This window comes from Dendrobates tinctorius, unplaced genomic scaffold (genome assembly GCF_039654945.1).
Source record: "Dendrobates tinctorius isolate UK_male_01 unplaced genomic scaffold, ASM3965494v1 ptg000019l, whole genome shotgun sequence".
NCBI classification, from domain to species: domain Eukaryota; kingdom Metazoa; phylum Chordata; class Amphibia; order Anura; family Dendrobatidae; genus Dendrobates; species Dendrobates tinctorius.
The window spans coordinates 66,742,334-66,766,032 of NW_027361687.1; the positions used below are offsets into that span (position 1 = coordinate 66,742,334).

A 23,699-nucleotide genomic window follows, 5' to 3' on the forward strand; every position below is an offset into this window, starting at 1 on the left:
TCACTAGTCATCTTCCTTTTCATCTTGCTTTTCTCCATTCTGGAGGTGGCAACCCTGCCAAGAATTAAACGAATACATGATCCAGTTTTCCAGTAAGTATTAGATCAGGAACATACAGTATGGAACTAATACAACATATTTAGTTATTACGCTGCCATGATTATTAATACTTCATTGTCAGTGACGGTCTTCTTATGACCTGGTCTCTCAGGTCAACTATATTTTATTTCAAATTCATGTAGATATTACTTTTGATTTTGACTGCTAATTAAATTACTTCTGTTTTATTCTTTGCTTTGTTAGTAACTAGTCGTAAGGAGAACTTGTTGTATTGTAACCTGGACATGAAACGCCTACAAAGAGGTTAGTCATAATCTTCAAAGACTGATAAACATTCTAATTAATTATCTGAAAATATAATGGGTAGAAGCTTTGGTTTTGTAAGAAATCTGCAATAAAAATCTCTTTAGAGAAGAACTATTCATAATTAGGGGTGAGTGAATTGATTTGATCCGAGTTCTAATTTTTAGGAATTTTCTAAACCCGGTGAATTTGAATAATTTGTGATTCAATTTGTGAAAATTGCCTAAAACAGCCACTGCAATTTCACAGATTCCAGAAGATTGCATTGGCCAGAAAAGACTCACATAACATCAGGTGCGGCTGGGCAAGCTTTCCCATATCATCAAAATGGTAGTCAAACAGGAAGGACTACCCATAGCCTGTATAAAAGCCAAGGCAGGGAATGCAGCAGACATTTTATGGTGATTCTAGATAGTGAGAATGACACAGCTCATAGCTTAGCTATAGATATAGGGAGAGAAAGTCATAAAACACTAAAGAAACTGTACAGATAGTGTTGACAGCACAGCAGTGCAAAAGATTAGTGTGTGAGAGAAAGTGAATAACACAGATTCAACTGATATAGAGAGAGACATAGTGAGTAGTAGTGTAATTTGTGTCTTTTCAGGACAAATTGTGTTTTTTAAGTACTTTAGATACTATGAAAATTTGGCAAAGCTGGCGAATTGGAATTTTAAAGGATTCACTCATCTTTATTTATAATGATCTACTACATTTAAAATATGATTCCTCTATATCAAACATGGTCCATGCAGAAATATTAGGAATCTACTTATTAGTATTACCACAATCTTCTCTCATTTGAGGAACCAGATGATTTAGCTTCACTTTTTCTCAAACTTCTTAATTTGAAAATTACGTTAAGTACAAAAATAGAACTGAGAAGAACCTATGTATGTGTGGTCTATAAATTTACCCATATGTAGCTTCCAAAATAGTTTGATCTTTTCTAAATGTACCATATGCATATTTAATTTTTGTACCCACATGTAGTGGGGAGATAAGTATTTGATACACTGCTGATTTTGCAAGTTTTCCCAGCTACAAAGAATGGAGAGGTCTGTAATTTTTATCGTAGGTACACTTCTACTGCGAGAGACAGAATCTAAAAATAAAAACCAGGAAATCACATTGTATGATTTTTACATAAGTAATTCACATTTTTCTGGCTCTCACAGACCTGTTAGTTTTTCCGTAAGAAGCCCTCCTACTCTGCATTCAATACCTGTTTTAATTGCAACGGTTTGACCTCGTTATCTGTATAAAAGACACCTCTCCACACAATTAATCACACTGCAACCTTTCCACCACGGCCAAGATCAAACAGCTGTCTAAGAACACCAGTGACAGAATTGTAGACCTTCACAAGGCTGGAATGGGTTACAGGACAATAGACCAGCAGTTTTGTGAGAAGGCAATAAATGTTGATGCAATTATTAGAAACTGGAAGAAACACAAAATGATTGTCAATCTTCCTCGGTCTGGGGCTCCATGCAAAATCTCGCCTCATGGCGAGATGATTCTGAGAGATCAGGAATCAGCCCAGAACTACACGGGAGGTTGTGGTCAATGACCTGAAGAGAGCTGGGATAACAGTCTCAAACATTACTGTTAGTAACACACTAAGCCGTCATGGATTAAAATCCTGCAGGACACTCAAGGTCCCCTTGCTCACGTCAGCACATGTTCAGGTCCATTTGAAGTTTGTCAATGACCATCTGGATGAGGCACGGGAGAAGGTCATGTGGTCAGATGAAACCAAAATAGAATTTTTTGGTATCAACTCTACTCGCCATGTTTGAAGGAAGAAGGATGAGTACAACCCCAAGAACACCATCCCAAACGAGAAACATGGTGGGGAATACATCATACTTTGGGGGTTCTTTTCTGGGAAAGGGACAGGATGGCAGCATCATATTGAAAGGATGATGGATGGGGTCGTATATCACAAGATTTTGACCAACAACCTCCTTCCCTCAGTAAGAGCACTGAAGATGTGTCTTGGCTGGGTCTTCCAGCAGTACAATGACCTAAAGCACATAGCCCGGGACAATAAGCATTTCAAGATCCTGGAGTGGCCTAGCTAGTCTCCAGACCTGAACACAATAGAAAATCTTCGGATGGAGCTGAAACTCAATGTTGCCAAGTTACAGCCCCAAAACTTGTAAGATCTGGAGAAGATCTGTATGGAAGAATGGGACAAAATTCCTGCTGCAGTTCAAATTTGGTCAAGAACTACAGGAAATGTCTGACCTCTGTAATTGCAAACAAAGGTTTCTTGACCAAATATTAAGTTCTGTTTTTCTATTGTATCAAATACTTATTTCATGAAATAAAATGCAAATTATTTATGTAAAAATCATACAATGTGATTTTCTGGATTTTTTTTAGATTTTGTATCTCACAGTTGAAGTGTACCTACGATAAAAAATGCAGACCTCTCCATTCTTTGTACTTGGGAAATCTTGCAAAATCGAGTGTAGCAAATACTTATTTTCCCCACTGTATATAGATTACAATATAAAACATTACTAAAAAGTCATAGATTCACTTTACCTCATCTTGGGTAATCTAGCCTCCAAAAGATTACTAGGGGCATAGTAAACAGTCAGAAACTGTACACTGCCTAAGAGTACCCATAGGTCCATCAAACAAGGGTTTGAAGGTTGACTACTGTTTGATGTTGCTAATAATGTAGACTACATTGACACTCAGCTGATTTATTTTGAAAGTCTCATATTTTATCATATCAAGTATGATGACTTTGCATGAATTTGTCATGAATTTCCCCCGAAATTAAAATTAGAACATGGAATAAGGGAAGATAGTCAGTCCCCATTTTGTTGAATTTTTGAGGACCATGAAGTGGTTAAAAATTGAACTTTCATCCACCCTCCTCATAAATGTCCTGCGGTTGCTAATCCTTTTCCTCCTTATGATCAGCTTCTCTTCCTTTTACAATCAGCTCCTCTTCCTTATCTTTATCAGCTTCTCTTCCTTCTGATAAGTTCCTTTTCTTTCTCCTTCAATTCAGCCTTTGATTGGCACCTCTTCCTTCTTCTGATCAGCTCGACTTCCATTTTCAAATCATCTCTTCTTCCTTCTTTTTCTCCATTTTGTCTCCCAGTGGGTGCCACCATTGACTAGGCTCCACGCTGTCATATGGCATGTGTCAAATGTTTAAGATGTGACTGCCTAGGGTCTAGTCAGAGGTGGCTCATACTGGAAATTGGGAGGGAGATGAAGGAAGAAGAGCTGATCAGAAGAATAAATAGAAGCAAGGGCAGAACAAAAATGGCAAAGGCCAAGGATAGGTCAATGTGAGCCTATTTTTTAACCCCTTTCTTTTTGTGAAAAATTCCCTTGAATTCAGGGAATTAAAAGTTTGCAAAACTTTCTCAACTCTAGTAATGACATCCCTGCTCCTGATTTTATGTGATCACATGCAAAATTGATAACATTCTATTAAAAAGAAGTTCTGCTTTCATGGAGCTTCATGTGGTATTGACTACCTACTTTACTAGTTGTATGTGGTAGATTAATTCGTCCAGTAAATCTGTACCTATGCTTCAAGCCTACCAAACCTCAAGATCACTGTACTCATCATGGCTTGCTTTGATAATGTTTCCATATTGTTCATTTCCAGTTTTGTGACCATGTACTAAAAATCTAAAAAAAATATAAGACATCACTAAGTGTGATATGATTTTTTTTCTCCATTAGGTCCTCCAGCAAGAACTGTACGGGTGAGTAGAGTGGACTCATTTATATGTGGTATCATGACTATTCTTCATAGCGGACACATTTGATTTCAAAATTACGTAATTATACCGTAATACTCTCTACAGTCTGACCTATTAGTGCATGAACATAGGATATGAGCACAAAGGATATTCATATATTATAGACTACTTTATTTGGATCTTTTGGTGATCTTCTGCAGCATCTTTGATATTTTCCAAAGCCAGATGGAATAAAAACTTGCCCAAATATGATGTCAACGGCATCAGTTATACTGATTCTTCACGAAGCATTAGATTTTATCATTTAGATACTAAATGTTATATTTTTTGACTGTAGGGCCACCAATGCAAAATATTAGCGATGAACAAATTGATTCTAAACAAATTAAATATGTTTAGAATTGACCAAAATTCTCAGATACCATCAAATTCAAATTTCTGGATAAGTCCTGCAAAACTGGCATCCATTGACCGCTATTTTGCTGGATTCATATGGTGCAGAAAGGAGTAAAAAAAAAACAAAACAAAATTATTATACTCACCTAGCCCCTCACTTGTCCCTGCTGCCATAGCTCCCCAGCGGTCCTCCACTTGGTTCCTAAGGCACATGCTCTGTTACGTCGCTCATCTCTTCTTCACTATTTGCTGGTGGCACCAGCACTGGCTAGGCATTGATGCACAGTCTGATATCACAAAGTGCAAAGCCCATGTGGTCACATGAGGCAGCACACAGACCATGGTCATAAGATAGGTCGAGGCTTAGCCAGCACCTAAAGAAACAGCAAAAAGTAAAGACGCAAATGGCACCATTCCAGAGCAAATGCCAAAGGAAGCTATCACGGACCCAGGGTCCACTTGCCTAGATCCATGCACAGATCAGTGAAGCTTGCAGGGCGAACAGGGCACCAGCAAAAGAATGAAAGAAGCAATGTCCGCTGTACCAGCAGGACCTGGGGCACGTGACAGCTGGGGTGGAGCTGCAATGCTTTGGATGGCAGAAGCAGAGCGATCTCCCTGCCAGGACCTGCAACACGTGACCGCAGGGGACGGAGCACGGACGGGGAATTATCCGGGACCCGCCGAGGCACAGAAGCGGGTACTGGGGAAGGAAGAGGTGCAGGGGAACCGAGCAACGGGCGCAGACAGACGTAATACACGAGCAGAGCCGGTGACAAAGCGAGAGTAGCAAAACCAGACAGACTCTTAACCAAGTACAGGGATGAGACTAGAGAATGGTCAGAAGACAAGCCAAGGTCAGAATTCCAAGAGAGAGAGCAGAAAGTACTGAATTGCTAGACGGACGGGACGTGAGGGACTGGCCGGGTCAGAGACAAGATAAACTCAGCAGAGGGCAGGAGTATAACTGACAAAGCTTCCAGCCACCCGAGGCTATAAAAAGCCCTCCCCTAACCGGAGTGAGGCCGCCAGAATTAACCCCTGACATCCAGGACAACTTATGGGATCATGACAGTACCCCCCTTTCAACGGGTGGGCCACTGGTACCCCAGGCTTCTCTGGATGTCTGACATGGAATGCTCGAACAAGATGGTCTGCGTGTACCGAGTGAGCAGGCACCCACGAGCGATCCTCCGGCCCATACCTCTTCCAATGAATTAGATATTGCAAGGAACAACGTACCAGCCGAGAATCTACAATATGTCCGATCTCATATTCCATGTGCCCATTCACTAACACTGGTGGAACCACTGACCCCAAATCATCCCTAACTAACCCCCAACACTTTCAACAGGGACTTATGAAATACATCAGGTATTTTAAATGAGGCCGGGAGACGCAACCTATAAGCAACCGGATTGATTATCTCCACGATCTCGTAAGGTCCAATGAATTTGGGACCTAACTTGGCAGATGGGACCTACAGTTTGATGTTCCGTGTGGAGAGCCAAACCTTTTCCCCATCCGGAAACGTGTCCCAGAGCCCTCTTTTTGTCCGCAAAAAATTTATACCTCCCCTGAGACCTGGAGATATTGCATCGGACTTCTGCCCACAGATTCTTTAACCGCTGAACGGATACCTCTTACTTACCAGATTATTAAAGGCAAATTCCGCCAAAGGCAACGCATAATACCAGTCATCTTGTCTGACAGAGGTCAAACACCTGAGAATCTGTTTGAGGGATTGGTTGGTGCGTTCCGTCTGTCCATTACTCTCAGGGTGATATGCAGAAGAGAACAACAACGAAATGCCCAACTTCTTACAGAACACTCACCAAAACGTGGCCACAAACTGCAGACCTCTGTCAGACACCATATTCAGGGGTTTTCCATGCAACTGGACCACATGCTGCACAAACAACCTAGAAAGAGTCTCTGCTGAGGGTAATGCCACCAAGGGAACAAAATGGACCTGTTTTGAAAACCTGTCCACCACCACCCATATCACTGTATTACCCCTGGAGGTAGGGAGATTGGTGACAAAGTCCATGGACAGGTGAGTCCATGGTCTTTCAGGGACTGGCAATGGCACCAGTTCCCCAGCCGGCCGGCCATGAGTGTTTTTGGAACGAGTGCAGACCCCATAAGCTGACACAAACTTCCTGATATCAGACCCAAGACAGGGCCACCAAAAATCCCTGGCCACTGCCTCTCGTGTGGCCGTGATACCCGGATGGGCACTCAGCCTGGATTCATGAAACTCCTGAAGGAGCTTGGACAGAAATTGTTCTGGAACAAAGTTTATTCTCGGGCTTAGCAGGAGGAGCCAGAGACTGGGCGCCCATTATTTCTCATTCTAATTCAGAAGAAACTTCTGCTACCACCACCCCTGGATGAAGACTGGAGGACGGCGGCTCTGGGGCAGACATGGGCTCAAAATTTCTAGACAAGGCATCAGTCTTCACGTTCTTAGAACCAGGACGAAAAGTGATAAACTGAAATCATGAAAAAAAAAGCGAACAATGGGCCTGTCTAGGGGTCAACCTCTTAGCGGACTCAATGTATGCCAGGTTTATATGATCCGTGATCGCAGTGATCAGGAGAGCCGCCCCCTCCAAAAAGTGCCTCCATTCTTCCAATGCCAACTTAACTGCAAGAAGTTCTCTATTGCCCACATCATAATTTCTCTCGGTGGAAGAGAATTTCCTGGAGAAGAAAGCACAGGGATTAATGTGGCAGGTCCTTGCAACAACACTGTCCCCACGCCTACCTCAAAGGCATCCACCTTGGTGGGGAGGGAAAACTCCCAGGCTTGTGGGGCCCCCTTAAGCAGAGAAATTACAACTACCACCCTTTGATATTCATCCTTAGAGGAGCAGGGTCTCAAAAAAAAGAAGAGTTTACAGCTCTCCTTAGACTCCAAAGTCTTGCTTATTACCGGAAAATGTGTCCGGCAATTTCACCGGGGGGTTCGGGGGAAAACTAAAGTGACATCCTGGGACCCTTCCCCCTGAATCCCTGTGGACAGAGCCCCCTGAACAGTGTCCCCAACCTCCTGTTGGGACTGAGCCAGGGCTTGCTGCTCCACGTTCAATTTCTGAAACATCTGAGTCAGGTGCTTAACCTGCTCAGATAAAGAATACATGGGGTCCATGAGTTTTCTTTCCCCCTTTCCCTCCAAAAAAACATTATGTGGTCAGATATAATATCACTGACCCAGGGTCCACTTGCCTGGATCCGTGCATGGATCAGTGAAGCCGCAGGGGCGAATGGGGCACCAGCAGGAGGAGAGAATTGATGTCCGCTGTACCAGCAGGACCTGGGGCATGTGACAGCTGGGGGCAGTGCAGCAATGCAATGGATGGCAGAAGCAAAGCGATCTCCCTGCCAGGACCTGCGACACATGATCACAGGGGGCGGAGAAATAACCGGGACCAACCGAGGCACAGAACAGAGTACTGGGGAAGGAAGGGGTGCAGGGGAACCGAGTGACGGGCGCCGACAGGCATAATACATGAGCAGAGTCGGGGACAAAGCGACAGTAGCAAAACCAGACAGACTATTAACCAAGTACAGGGATGAGACTAGAGAACAGTCAGAAGATGAGCCAAGGTCAGAAAGCCAAGAGAGAGAGCAGACAGTACTGAATCGCTAGACAAATGGGACGTGAGAGACAGGCCGGGTCAGAGACGAGCTAAACACACAGAACAGGCACAAACACACCACGCACAGGGGTCACTAAACTCAGCCGAGGGCAGGAGTATAACTGATGAAGCTCCCAGCCACCCGAGGCTATAAAAAGCTCTCCCCTAACTGGAGTGAGGCCGCCAGAATTAACCCCTGACACCCAGGACAACTTATGGGATCATGACAGAAGCAAGTGGAAGACAGACGGAAAGCTGTGACGTAAAGTACAAGTGAGGGATTAGATGAATATGAGAATTGTTTTGTAAATCCTTTCTACCCCTTCATTTATTGTGTTTTGAGATCCAGAAACCTCAGACATTTGTTTTTTTAACAACAATAGGGGTTCATTCGAATTACATTGAGGAAACTCAATGTGAATTGTGGTTCCTTGCCAAATTTGAGTAAATGTCAATTTTGCCAGATTTACTCATCTCTGCAACTGCTACTATTATGTTACTGCTACTATTAAATTACCTTTTAGTTATGGATTTAATCTAGCCGTGACTAGCAATACTACTTCAGGACAAGCCATGAGGCAGGGTAGTTAAATGTTCTTGGGTAAGATACCAGGAGACAACATCGTAAACTAAAGGGGAAAGACAAAGCAAAGTCAGGGCATGGTCCAAGGTCAGAATATCAGGAAGCTAGCTGATCAGAGCAAAAGGGCTAGGCAAATGGATGGCCAAAACTGGGTCCAAGGTCAGGCAGAAACCGATCAACAAACAGAGCACAGGAATATAAGCAAACTACCAACTGAATGCTATGTCTGGCAGAGATCAGAAACTGACAGCTCAGCTAAGTAGCTGGGTAATCACTTGGAATAAGGAACACCTGAAGGTAGTTTAGCATATCCTAGTCTCAAATTGGACGGCTGATCTGTCAATCAAAATACAGACAGCTCAGCACGCCCCTGCACTAGACTGGGTCAACTGACCTGTCAGTCACTGCGTCCAAGACACACTGAGCGGTGTAATCGTCACGGCAGCTCCCGTTTTGTTGTGCTGATCAGAGGTCCTACAGTAATAATATTACAGTTCCGGAGAACCACTTTAAAGGAGTTGTCCAGTGAAAAATCCAAAGTATAGGGGTAATGACTTATTGATCAGTGAGTGTCCCCTCTTTGGGACTTCCACCAAATCATCAAAACTTTTATCATTATTAGAATAGGTCAGAAACTCGAACGCCGCTCCAATTATCATCTGTGGAGCTGCCAGAAAAAGCCAAGTGCAGCACTCGGAAGCACCGGAAGGCACGAATGGAATGATGGTTGAGCATGTGTGCTGCTGCTCTATTCTCTAATTGTACATTTTGGATCTCTATTTGTCTCTTATTTGATATTTTATTTTAAAGGAAGAAACAACAGTGACCTATTCTCACTTGAAGGTTGCCCTAAAGACAAAGACGTCCAGTGTGTGAAAGGAAGAAGAAAAAATACAAAATTTTTTCATCTGATTCTGACAACAAACTAAATTAAAGGGAATCTGTCACCCAATTTTTTGAGCATCAGCAGCCGGCACCGCCATCAGGGGCTTATCTACAGCATTCTGTAATACTGTAGATAAGCCCCCGATGTTACCTGAAAGAGAAGAAAAATGAGTTAGATTATACTCACCCAGGGGCGGTCCGGGTCCGGTTTTGGTCCGATGGGTGTTGCGGTCCAGTCCGGCGCCTCCCATCTTCTAAAGGTGACGTCCTCTTCTTTGCTGCCTGTCGTGGCTCCTGGGCACTGCTCTGCCCTGTTGAGGGCAGAGCAGAATCCTGCAGTGCGCAGGCACCAGAAGAGGTCCGGCGTCCGCATACTGCAGTATTCTGCTCTGCCCTCAACAGGGCAGAGCAGTGTGCCTGCGCAGGAGCCACGACAGGCAGCAAAGAGGAGGACGTCACGGTTAGAAGATGGGAGGCGCCGGACCGCAACACCCATCGGACCAAGACCGGAACGGCTACCCCCCCCCCCGTGAGTATAATCTAACTCATTTTCTTATCATTCAGGTTACATCGGGGGCTTATCTACAGCATTACAGAATGCTGTAGATAAGCCCCTGATGACGGTGCCAGCTGCTGATACACGAAAAAAGGGGTGACAGATTCCCTTTAAACTATATTTCTGCATCCCTCTGCAGCGCGTCGAGCTATCATGGTGAACACGCGAGCACCTGTGATGTCACTGCTTTAGCGTTTTTCAGGTAGTTTGGCATCACCCTGCTGGTTGTCACATTTTAATGTTTTTGGAGTATCTTGCGAAAATCTAATTTGCCTTTATGTACAAATTTTCCTGGGAAATTCGATTGGCAGAGAATAACTTATCTGAAGATTTAATGCTCCTTATTATGATCTGTGGTCTCTCCAGGCCTCAGAGCATAATAAACATAGTATGCAATTAAAAAAAAACCTAATACTCACCACTTCGGCCCTCCTCCGGTCCTCAGTGTACTTTCCAATCACCTCTGTTAAATGCTGATTGCCCTAGCCACTTGACGCCAAGCCTGTGTAACAGGCCAGAATATACCCCATCCCAGACTATGCCCAGGTGTTAAAGTGGCCTAGCTCAGAGTATACCCAGGGGTATATTCTGGCCTAGGCCACATCATACCTCTCCACTGGGGGTACTTTTGTTCTATTGCAGTGTGGAATCTCATTAGCTAGTTATACAGTTGGTCTTCCATGGTTGCCAAAATTAGAAAACTTATTTTGGTGTTGGGGGGGGTTGCAAACTAACTTTACATATCTTATCAGGATAGAAGAGGAACTCACAAAGGAGAACTGAGTGCATATCATAGAGAGCAGAGAGAAACATACAAAGCAAGTTACAATACAACATAACATTAACTATGCACTGATGGAACACCACCATCTACTGTCAGTGTAATGCAACTCCTCCAATACATACTGTAAGTGTAGCCCTACTTTCTGCCTTTGTTGTCATTCTGTAGAACTACGGAAGGAAAAACACACCAATATTCGGGCTTGGATGGTTATAGTTTAGCCTAGGCCAAAATATATACCCGGGGTATACTCTGGCCTAGGCCACTTTAACCCTGGGCATAGTCTGGCCCTGGCTATTTTACACCCCCGTCGGGGTATATTCTGGCCTGGAGGGTTATAATGTGGCCTAGGCAAGAATATACCCCCGGGTATACTTTGGCCTAGGCCAGAATATACCCGGGGTATACTCTGGCCTAGGCCACTTTAACCCCGGGCATAGTCCGGGACGGGGTATATTCTGACCTGTTACACCGGGACTTCCAGCTCTGATGAAGCCTGAGAAGTTTCTGCACAAGCGCACGAGATCTCACGATGTCATGATGTTCACCATGACCTTGTGCGCGCATGCGCAGAAACGTCACAGGTCTCTTCAGAGCCAGAAGTCACGCCTAGTATGCAAAAGCCAAGGGATTCAGAGCACGGCTGCAGTGATAAAAAAAAATGTGCTGAGAACCTGATGGGTGATGGTGAGAGGCGGATGGGCCAGATAGAAGAGTGTTGAGTGTAAGTTTTTATTTACAAACCTTTTAATGGCCTTTACGATTCATTTAAATGGGGGCCAAGTCATCCATCTCTTCGCTAAGTCGGGGCATATGCGAATTACTGCTTTTTGAACTATTCAAGAATTCATTTCCACTCGAATATTTTCACTCATCTTTACTTTTCAGCTAATTGAAAAATGCACATGTGACAGATGTGATAGAGTCTTGAGATGTTGTGGAGAACGTTCTGCTACCTACAACATCCTCCAGCATGACCGGTTTGGTTTGGCAGTGGGTCCGTAATGGTGGGTGTGAGAAGGCATTTCTTTGGAGGACCGCACAGCCCTCCATGTGCTAGCCAGAGTTATCTTGACTGCCATTAGTTACCGGGATGAGATCCTCAGACCCATTGTGAGACCATATGCAGGTGTTCTGGGCCCTGGGTTCCTTCTGATGCATGACAATGCTAGGCCTCATGTGGCTAAAGTGCGTCAGCAGTTCCTGCATAATGAAGACATTGATGTTACGGACTGGCCTGCCTGTTCCTCAGACCTGAATTCAATCGAGCACATTTGGGACATCATGTTTCGTTACATCCACCAACGTTATATTGCACCACAGATTGTCCAGGAGTTGATGGATGCTTTAATCCAGGTCTGGGAGGAAATCCATCGGGAGAACCTCCACCGCCACATCAGGAGCATGCCCTGGCGTTGTATGGAGGTCATACAGGTACGTGGAGGTCACACACAATATTGAGCATCAGTTCCTTTCACTGAAATTGGATCAGCCTGTAATTTGATTTTTAACTTTGATTTTGAGTATCATTTCAAATCCAGACCTTTGTGGGATATTAATTTTGAATTACTTTGATAATTTTTATGTCTTATTATTGTCAACACATTCCACTATGTAATGAATAAAGATTTGTAACTGGAATATTTAATTCAGTGTTATATAGGATGTGGGATTTTAGTGCTCCCTTTATTTTTTTGATCAGTGTAGTTTAAAGATACAGACACCTTTAGTCCAAAGTTTGGTTCGGGTACTGGAATTGTACCTGAACTTGAACCTGAACCAAAAATCAATGGGGACCCGGACTTTGGAGCTAGTAAATCTTTCTCTCTCTTCTTTCTCTTCTCTCTCACCTCTCGACTCGCAAACTGTAAAACAGATTTACAGGAGAAGCTCACGTTTGGAGTTCAGTACTGGACACTAGGTGCTGGTACGAACCCTGAACTTTACAGTTTGGGTTCGCACATCTCTATTTAGGGGCAAAATTTTATTTTTTTAAATATGGTATTTTGGGCGAAAAATCAGTTGGGAAAAATGTTGCTCCATTTGGCTTCTACAGCCTTTGTGTTTCAATGTACATAACAGATTGCAGAGCAAATGTAACTGCAGAGTCTGTGACTCTTAACTTTCTTCTCCTGACTTCCTCACTGCTGATTTATGACCACATCAAAGTTCGGCTCAACTACGCATTACTGACAGTTCTATAGTTAACTCATTCTAGAGCTTGCTATGTACACTGAGTCATACAGGCTGTAGAAGCATGGAATTTTTGTGAAACTAAACAGAAAATATAATTATTAACCAACTGCATGCATTTTAGATAAATAACTCTATATGTGTCTACTAGACAGGAGTGAATCTAGCGAAATTCAAATTCAGCATCTTCACTCAAACTACATTGGAAAATTCGATTTGCATCTCATTCAGTGCGAATTGAATGGACCCTGAATGAGCCACTTATTACACTGTAAGGCTTCCAATTCCAAAGCACAATAAGCGGACAGGAGAGGAGTGGCTTAAAAAAAACAATAGAATATCATACTCACCTAGCTTTCCACCTGTTTCTGCCATCGCAGCTCCTGACCAATACTCTAGTGGTTTCCTAAGGTATTTGCTCTACCGCCGATCTCCTCTTCACTCTTTGACGGCAAGGCCTCACCATACAGAACATTCTGACATCATGACGTCATTTTGTGTGTTGCGGTCCATCCAGCATTGGCGAAACATGAAGGCGAGACAGGTGGCGGAGTAGACGTCTCAGGGACCCAATGGCGAGTTGTTGCAACTATGCAAGTATGATATTTTATTGTTTTTACTCCCTTCCCGGTCCATACAAATTCAGCAAAACAGTGGCTGTAAATTTTGAGAAATTCAAAATTAATTTGGCTCGTTTAGAATCTCTTTGCTCATTCTTAGTCAGTCTGTCTATCTTCTCCTGAAGGTATACATATCTCCTAAATTCCTGCTCTCAGTGTGCTGCTTCAAGAAACCATGGTAGTTCTTTTCAGCGCTCCAAGATGGATCATACTGTGGTTTGTGTTCACAGACTCATGGATATTGCAAAGTGTATTTTTAGGGTCTGTACAGCAAAGTATAAAGTCTTCCTACACATCAGCTGTAAGCATGCAAATTGTAGCAATCCACGGCACGAGCCATTATGTACGTTAATGTGTATAGAAGTTTCCAGAGTCATTTCTCACTTCAGGAGATAACTGCTCGCTATAAAAGTTTGATAGACACTTCTTTCTGTAGCACAAATGTGTATGGAAGAGTCATGATTGATGTACAGTATGGCCACCTTTAATCTCGTCTTCTTGATATTCTTTGGCATCTTCAAAATGTTCAGACGTTTCACCATCATCTGTAAGGAAAAATAAAACCAAAATTATTCACACAATGAGACCTTAGAACAAAAACTAAACTAAAAACATAATCTACTGTACTAAACTCTATTAATTTCTGACAAAGATGAGCAACAATTTAAGGGAGTATTCAGCATCTCTCTATTCTGTCCCAATTTTTACATTGGCAGAAGAGAACGCATTGTACTCAGATAGTTGTAGAGGCAACCATTGTACACTAAGCTGATCTTGTTCAAGGACAGTTGCAGAGACAACAATTCTACATCAAGCTGGTCTTGTACTTGGGACAGTTGCAGAGACAACCATTCTGCACCAAGTTGATCTTGTACAAGGACAGTTGCAGAGACAACCATTCTGCACCAAGTTGATCTTGTACAAGGACAGTTGCAGAAGCAACCATTCTACATCAAGACGGTCTTGTACAAGGATAGTGAACATATACAGGATACATGAAACAGTCATTAAAAAAAAATTAAAGGAAAACAGTATGAAATAACATTTTTTCCCAACACTCGCAATACCGCATGTAGCCTTTCGGTTTGTCCAAGAGCCAAATTACAGAGTTTGATTACAGTGCTATTTCATGTGCCTTTAAGAGTTCCGAAACTGAAAAGAACAATAAAAATGGGAACATTGTGGGTCATTTGTAAGTCCTATTAATTGAACAAGTCCAACTGAGCTTTAAATGCCTGCTTCTACATATACATTACATTATATATATATATATATATATATATATATATATATGTCCTCACACATACTTTCCTCCTAATATCAGATCAAGCAGAAGAGCCCTGGGTCATAGACTGAAGGAATGACTGACTAGTTCTTTATATCAATTGAAACAAGAAAAGAAAACTTTTGTTTAGAAACTTTTTGGGAACAATTGCTGGTTAGATTACTACATTACCAGAAGTATTTGAGCGTAATTCTTTCAGTTCTTCTTTCTCTAGCCCAGACTTGCCTTCTGGATGGGAAATGAGAATAAATAACTGAGAACATCATATAAACGAGTTTTAACATATTTCCATCAATTAAAAAAATACATAAAACAGGCAGAGAAAAAAACAAGCTAGCATTTTTAGCTTTATTTTAAGTAAAAAATACAATTTTTGTACGACTCGCAATGCCGCTTCTAGCCTTTTGGTGTGTCCAAGAGCCAAGTTACAGAACTTGATTACAATGCAGTTTCATGTACCTTTAACCCCTTCCTGACATCCGACGTACTATCCCGTCCATGGGACCCGGGCCCCTATGCCCATGGACGGGATAGTACGTCTACCGCGATCAGCGGCGCCCACGTGGTGAGCGCCGCTGATCGCGGCCGGGTGTCAGCTGATTATCACAGCTGACACCCGGCACAATGTGTCAGGGGCGGTCACGGACCGCCCCGACACGTTAACCCCTTGCACACCGCGATCAAACATGATCGCGGTGTACCGGGGGTTAAAGGGAAGCATCGGCAGGGAGGAGGCTCCCTCCGTGCTTCCCTGAGCCCCCCACGGCAGCGCAATGTGCAGCGCTGCTGCGGGGGCTCCATTCCTGCAGGCCCCCGAATCCAAGATGGCGACGGGGGCCTTCGGGGGCCTGCAGGAAGCTGGCTTCCTCAGTGCCTGCAAAGCGCAGGCATGAGGAAGCCTTCTGCACTGCCTGTGACAGATCGCTGATCTGTCACAGTGATCTGTGATGTGACAGATCAGCGATCTGTCACAGGACAGTGATGTTCCACCTGGGACTATTTAATAAAGTTAAAAAAAAAATAAAAAAAAGTGTTAAAATAAATTTAAAAAAATCGCCAAATAAATTAGAAAAAAAAAAAAATATTCCCCCAAATAAATCCATTTTTTGGAAATAAAAAAAAAAAACAATAAAAGTACACATATTAGATATTAGGTATCGCCGCATCCGTAACGACCCGCCCTATAAAACTGTCCCATTAGTTAACCCGTTTAGCGAACCCCTTAAAAAATAAAAATAAAAAACGAAGCAAAAAATAATGATTTATTATCATACCGCCAAACAAAAAGTGTAATAACGCGCGATCAAAAAGACGCATATAAATATCCATGGTACCGCTGAAAACGTCATCTTGTCCCGCAAAAAACGAGCCACCACACAGCATCATCAGCGAAAAAATAAAAAAGTTATAGCTCGCAGAATAAAGCGATGCAAAAATAATTATTTTTTATATAAAATAGTTTTCATGGCATAAAACCGACAAAACATAAAAAAACGACCTAAATGAGGTATCGCTGTAACCGTACTGACCCGAAGAATAAAACCGCTTTATCAATTTTATCGCACGCGGAACGGTGTAAACGCACCCCCCCAAAAGAAATTCATGAAACGCTGGTTTTTGTTCATTCTGCGTCCCAAAAATCGGAATAAAAAGCGATAAAAAAAGTCACGTGCCCGAAAATGGTACCAATAAAAACATCAACTCGTCCCGCAAAAAATAAGACCTCACATGACTCGGTGGGTCAAAATACGGAAAATTATAGCTCTCAATATGTGGTGATGCAAAAACTATTTTTACAATAAAAAGCGCCTTTTAGCGTGCGACAGCTGCCAAATATAAAAACCGCCATAAATAGTAAATCGAACCCCCCGTTATCACCCCCTTAGTTAGGGAAAAATAATAAAATAAAAAAAAATGTATTTATTTCCATTTTTCCATTAGGGTTAGGGTTAGGGCTAGGGTTAGGGCTAGGGTTAGGGCTGAGATTAGGGTTAGGGGTGTGTTGGGCTTCGGGTTGGAGTTAGAATTGGGGGTTTCCACTGTTTGGGCACATCAGGGGCTCTCCAAAAGCAGCATGGCGTCTGATCTCAATTCCAGCCAATTCTGAGTTGAAAAAGTCAAATGGTGCTCCTTCCCTTCCAAGCTCTGCCATGCGCCCAAACAGTGTTTTACCCCCACATGTAGGGTATCCGCCTACTCAGGTCAAATTGCAAAACAATTTTTGGGGTCCAATTTCTCCTGTTACCCTTAGGAAAATAAAAAATTTGGGGCAAAAATATCATTTTTGTGGAAAAAAATGATCTTTTTATTTTCACGTCCGAGCGTTATAAACTTCTGTGAAGCACTTGGGGGTTCAAAGTGCTCACCACACATCTGGATTAGTTCCGTGGGGGGTCTAGTGTCCAAAATGTGGTCACTTGTGGGGAGTTTCAATAGTTTAGGTACATCAGGGGCTCTCCAAACGCACATGACACCCGCAGACCATTCCATCAAAGTCTGCATTCCAAAACGTCACTGCTTCCCTTCCGAGCCCCGACGTGTGTCCATACAGTAGTTTTCTCCCACATATGGGGTGTCAGCGTACTCACGACAAATTGGACAACAACTTTTGGGGTCCAATTGCTCCTGTTACCCTTGGGAAAATGAAAAAATTGGGGATTAATTGATCATGTTTGTGGAAAAAATACGATTTTTTTAATTTTCATACTCGGGCATTATAAACTTCTGTGAAGCCCTTGGGGGTTCAAAGTGCTCACCACACATCTAGATAAGTTCCTTAGGGGGTCTCGTTTCCAAAATGGGGTCATTTGTGGGGGGTTTCCACTGTTTAGCTACATCAGGGGTTTTCCAATCGCGACATGGTGTCCGATCTCAATTCCAGCCAAAAACGTAAAATGGTGCTGCTTCCCTTCCGAGCTCTGCCATGCACCCAAATAGTGGTTTACCCCCACATGTGGGGTATCAGCGTACTCAGGACAAATTGCACAATAACGTTTAGGATCCTGTTACACTTGGAAAAATAAGAATTGAGGGTGAAATGATCATTTTTGTGGAAAAAATATGATTTTTTAATTGTACGGCTTTATGTTATAAACTTCTGTGAAGCCCTTGGGGGTTCAAAGTTCTCACCACACATCTAGATAAGTTCCTTAGGGGGTCTAGTTTCCAAAATGGTGTCATTTGTGGGGGGTTTCCACTGTTTTGGTACATCAGGGGTTTTCCAAGCGCGACATGGTTTCCGATCTCAATTCCAGCCAAAAACGTCAAATGGCGCTGCTTCCCTTCCGAGCTCTGCCATGCGCCCAAATAGTGGTTTACCCCCACATGTGGGGTATCAGCGTACTCAGGACAAATTGCACAATAACTTTTAGGGTCCTGTTACCCTTGGGAAAATAAAAATTGGGGTGAAAAGATCAATTTTGTGGAAAAAATATGATTTTTTAATTGTACCGCTGTACGTTATAAACTTCTGTAAAGCCCTTGTGGGTTCAAAGTTCTCACCACATATCTAGATAAGTTCCTTGGGGGGTCTAGTTTCCAAAATGGGGTCACTTGTAGGGGGTTTTCACTGTTTAGGTACATCAGGGACTCTCCAAACGTGACATGGCGTCCGATCTGAATTCCAGCCAATTTTGCATTGAGAAAGTCAAACGGCGCTCCTTCCATTCTGAGCTCTGCCATGCGCCGAAACAGTCGTTCCCCCCCACATATCAGGTATCAGCGTACTCAGGACAAATTGCACAATAACTTTTGCAGTCCAATTTCTCCTGTTACCCTTGGTAAAATAAAAAAAATTGAACCTGAAGTATTTTTTTTGTGAAAAAAAGTTAGATGTTCATTTTTTTTTAAATATTCAAAAAAATTCCTGTGACGCACCTAAAGGGTTAATAAACTTCTTGAATGTGGTTTTGAGCACCTTAAGGGGTGCAGTTTTTAGAATGGTGTCACTTTTGGGTATTTTCTATCATATAGACCCCTCAAAGTGGCTTCAAATGTGATGTGGTCCTAAAAATAAAATGGTGTTGTAAAAATGAGAAATCGCTGGTCAACTTTTAACCCTTATAACTTCCTAACAAAAAAAAATTTTGGTTCCAAAATTGTGCTGATGTAAAGTAAACATGTGGGAAACGTTAGTTATCAAGTTTTTTGTGTGCCGTATCTCTGTGATTTAAGGGCATAAAAATTCAAAGTTGGAAAATTGCGAAATTTTCGCCAAATTTCCGTTTTTCTCACAAATAAACGCAAGTTATTTGAATTAAATTTTACCACTAACATGAAGTACAATATGTCACGAGAAAACAATGTCAGAATCACCGGGATCCATGGAAGCATTCCAGAGTTATGACCTCATAAAGGTACAGTGGTCAGAATTGTAAAAATTGGCCCGGTCATGAACGTGCAAACCACCCTTGGGGGTGGTGAAGGGGTTAAGTATTCAGAGACCACAAAATACTGAATGGAACCTGGGGGGCACAGAGATCACAGGGGGGACACATAGCTGTGGCCACAGAGATCGGGGGGGCACATAGCTGGGGCCACAGAGATCACGGGGGGGCACAGAGATCACATGGGGGCACATAGCTGGAAGGCACAGAGATCACAGGGGGCATATAGTTGGGCAGAGAGATCACAGGGGGGTACACAGATCACATGGGGGCACATAGCTGGGAGGCACAGAGATCACAGGGGGACATATAGTTGGGGGGCACAGAGATCATATTGGGGCACATAGCTGGGGGGGCACAGAGATCACAGGGGGGGCACATAGCTGCAGTCACAGAGATCACAGGGGGGCACACAGATCACATGGGGGCACATAGCTGGGAGGCACAGAGATTACAAGGGGCATATAGTTGGAGGCAAAGAGATCATATTGGGGCACAGAGCTGCGGCCACAGAAATCACCAGTAGACAGACACAGAGCTGCCGGCAGGCCCAGAGCTGCGGCCACGCACAGAGGGATTCTATGGCAGCAGCTCCTCTTCCAGACAGGAGGACGGGAGCACATTGGGTGCTAACCCCGCTCACCCTAATGATGTCATCATTCATGTGCAGGCAGGCAGCGTTCTGTAATAAATGCTGCATACCATTGTTGGAGAAGGGATTTCTAGTCTCCTCAGGTATCATCTATATCTTATGGGTACCCATGCAATGAAGCATAATCAGAGAGACAGACTGCTTGTTGCCTATCCAAATAGTCTCTAAAGTTTATTGACAGCGTTAGTTTTTACAGTACAAGATCAAAGGATAATGTGGCATTACACAATAATCTGGCAGAAATGTGAGTTAGGCCGGGGTCACACTGGCGAGGAATACGGCCGAGTGAGAGGCGCTAAAAGCACGCATTAGACACGGACCAATGATTCTCTATGGGGTCACTCGCACCAGCCGTATATTTCTCATCCGTATTCTACGGTCCGTGCCAATCGCAGCATGCTGCGATTGTCAGCGTACTACGGCCGTAGTACGCCAATGCAAGTCTATGGGTTCGCAAAAACAACGGATTACATTCGGACCACACATGTGACTTGCGAGAAATACGCACCAGGTGTCTTTTAGCAATGCCGGCAATTCAGTGCGCGATACAGTACACTCACACTGACAGGTTTAATAAAGAAATGAAAGAATAGATATATACACATAGAATACACACACATTATATATATATATATATATATATATATATATATATGCATTCTACGTGTCTATATCTAATCTTTGGTTTCTGTTAGAAACCCTGTCATAGGGCTCCATTATATGTCCATTTTGCAAGCCTGCGAGAAAATCTCGCCATACAGATGCCATACGGATTACATACGGATGCTCATATGCGCAAAACACGTGACCGCACCTTGCTTACAGATGACCTACGGAGCACTATTTAGGGGTCATTCATCCATATTTCGCCTGTAAACTACGGACCTTATTTTGCGCAGGTTAGTGTGACCCCGGCCTTATACAATTGATTGTCAAACACATCCTGAGACGTGAGATAGACTACACAAGAAAATGTGGGGGAACATTCCAGAACTTTTCATGTCAGTGTGACCTGGTTCAAAAGTTGAAGTTCTCAAGAGAATTTGAGCTGAGTTACAGGATTTTGGGAACAACAATATGACCTGGACCAATTTCTGGAATATATGCAGAACAGGCCATAAAAAATATGCACGTAGACTGATGATAACTAGGCCATTTTTGCACAATACTATTTTCTTGTATTATATTCAGAGCAGAAATTAACCCCTTCTTTAACACCATGCACTTGGGCGTTAAAGAGATGGCAGCTGACAGGATACTGCTGCCACCCGAGGATTGCGGACTCCTGGGACCTGCCCGCGGGCTGCATGAAAAGTCAAAGGTTCCCCACCCCTGATGTACTTGATAATGTGACCTAGAAATGCGTTAATCTCAGTCAGAGAGACCCAAATAAGCAACTAGAAGCAACTCTTTTATCTGTAACTAGATTGACCCTGTATAACATACCAGTGACCATGACAAGGGGCAGACCACGAAAAAAGACCTCCCCTGCCAAACTCACAAACTTTTTCCCTCGGGAATCAACACGCACTTCCTCAGCAAGAAGTGAGGCATCATCCTATTTCTCAGTGGCTTCCGGAGGGTCGTCACGAGATGGCTCTCCTGTAGGAACCGACCATAAGCTAGCAGACACCTCTTTAACCAGAAACATGATGGAATACCTCCTAAGCAGTTTGCGTTCATCCCTAAAAGCAGATATAAAACAGATGGTGGGGGACTTAAGAAAAGAAGGGAGAGGCCTCGGGGTGCACATGACCCATTTAGGAGGGAAAAATTGCTGAATTTTCAACATCTCACAATGTATGAATAGATGCCTTTAAAGAACAAAAAGAGTTGTCAGAACAACTAAGAAGTAAACTGTGGGATCAAGAGGATAAATCACGCAGAAATAATGTGTGCCTATGTGGAATCCCGGAATCTTTTAAAAACTCTGACCTTGGCAAATTTTTCCATGAAATGCTCCAAGCCACTCCCAGATACAGCAGATTCAAGTTTATTGGTGGACCGCATACACAGGGTCCCCAAGCCCAGGTTTCTAGACCAACCAGTACCCAGGGACACTCTAGCGAGCATCCACTTTTTTACAGTGAAGGAGCATTTTCTCCACTGCATTAGAGAACAACCGGAGCTCCCTGCACCATATCAGGGGATCTCTGTCTTTCAGGACTTATCTGCGGAGACACTGGCAATATGTAAGGCGTTCGCCTCATACACAAAGACCCTGAGAGATGTTGGGATCCCCTACAAATGGGGATTCTCTGTTAAACTAGAAACCGGGGTATACCACACTCCCCAACAGGCCAAGAACCAGTTTGCCGAAGGATTTTGTCTCTCCCCTAGCCCAAACCAAAGGTCATAAGAAAATCCCAGTCGAAGGTGAAACGGTGAAATGAGAAACTTGCCCTTGTTTACCTCTTTTTTTTGGGAGGGGTTGTCATGTTGAGTGATTTTTCCTTGTAATGTCATATTTGGGAGAACTTCAATTCTCTTAAGTCTGCAGGTACAGATATTGTGCCTGACACCCCCCGGGTAGCACGAATCGTCATAGTTACAAGTTTTGTAAAGTTTTGTAAAAAACATTAAAAACACAAAGGACATGCAAGATCCAGTAGGACAACTGTTAGGGCAATATAATAACAAGGTGCAATAGTGCAGGGAATGTCCCCTACTCATATAGCCAAGACAAATTCAATGCATAGTATACCAAAGTAAAACCTGCTCAATAGAGATCATATATCTGCCTATAATGTGCATTAGCAAGACAGCATTGATAATTGTAATTATTTTTCTCTGGACTTTTGGATCATCCTTCCCTTTTGGTCTAAGGGGTAAGGTTTCTCCTTGTGGAGAGTGACATGCCAGCTCTGGCTTGTCAAGGTAAGGAGGCTTATTCGCCATGCAATGCTCCTCTGGGAAAATAGTATGCAAATTGCCTCTTCAGAGAAAAAGAGGACTTGAACTCTATAGCGCCACCTGTTGGTAGTAGCAATCCTACAAGTCACAATCAACCCTTTAGTGAGTCTTGTAATATGACTTAGTATAAAAGCCAAATCAGAATCTCAATTTGCAGACACGGTGTTTCGCGCTATTGGCTCTCGTCAGTGCAAAGTATGAGATCTGATTTTGCTAGGTGAGAGGCTCTGGACTGAGGTCTAAGGGGTAAGGTTTCTCCTTGTGGAGAGTGACATGCCAGCTCTGGCTTGTCAAGGTAAGGAGGCTTATTTGCAGTGCAATGCTCCTCTGGGAAAATAATATGCAAACCCTTTAACGAGTCTTGTAATATGACTTAGGATAAAAGCCAAATCAGAATCTCAATTTTCAGACAAGGTGTTTCGAGCTATTGGCTCTCGTCAGTGTAAAGTATGAGAACTGATTGCCCTTCCCTTTTGGGGTTTTTTCTGGTATAAAATGACGATTTGTCTATATTATGTCCTTGCATGACATTGGTAGTACCCTATTTATATTTAATACTACATGATTTGATTTAAGGATAAGACCTCTTTCACACATCAGTTTTTTTTGCCATCAGTCACAATCCGTCGAATTTTGAAAAAAAAAAACTGATTTTTTTTCTCATTGACTTGTATTAGCGACGGATTGCGACGGGTGGCCG

General features: G+C 43.0%; 2 protein-coding genes across 5 annotated transcripts in view; one reads left to right on the forward strand and one right to left on the reverse strand.

Annotated features, from left to right (window-relative positions):
* LOC141083024 (uncharacterized) overlaps window positions 1-9,696 on the forward strand; it is a 45,805-nt gene extending 36,109 nt beyond the window's left edge. The window contains exons 6-8 of the mRNA XM_073567170.1: window positions 304-363; window positions 4,087-4,109; window positions 9,540-9,696. Of these exons, the coding sequence (XP_073423271.1) occupies window positions 304-363; window positions 4,087-4,109; window positions 9,540-9,605 (149 nt within the window). The 3' untranslated portion in view covers window positions 9,606-9,696. The remainder of the gene's footprint in view (window positions 1-303; window positions 364-4,086; window positions 4,110-9,539) is intronic.
* Window positions 9,697-13,731: 4,035 nt separating this feature from the next.
* Window positions 13,732-23,699, reverse strand: part of LOC141083027 (uncharacterized) — a 120,384-nt gene continuing 110,416 nt past the window's right edge. For all 4 annotated transcript variants that reach the window (XM_073567173.1, XM_073567174.1, XM_073567176.1 and 1 more), the window contains 2 exons: window positions 15,221-15,277; window positions 13,732-14,309 (listed from right to left, as the gene is read on the reverse strand). In XM_073567173.1, coding sequence (XP_073423274.1) covers window positions 14,221-14,309; window positions 15,221-15,277 — 146 coding nt within the window. In that variant the 3' untranslated portion in view covers window positions 13,732-14,220. The remainder of the gene's footprint in view (window positions 14,310-15,220; window positions 15,278-23,699) is intronic.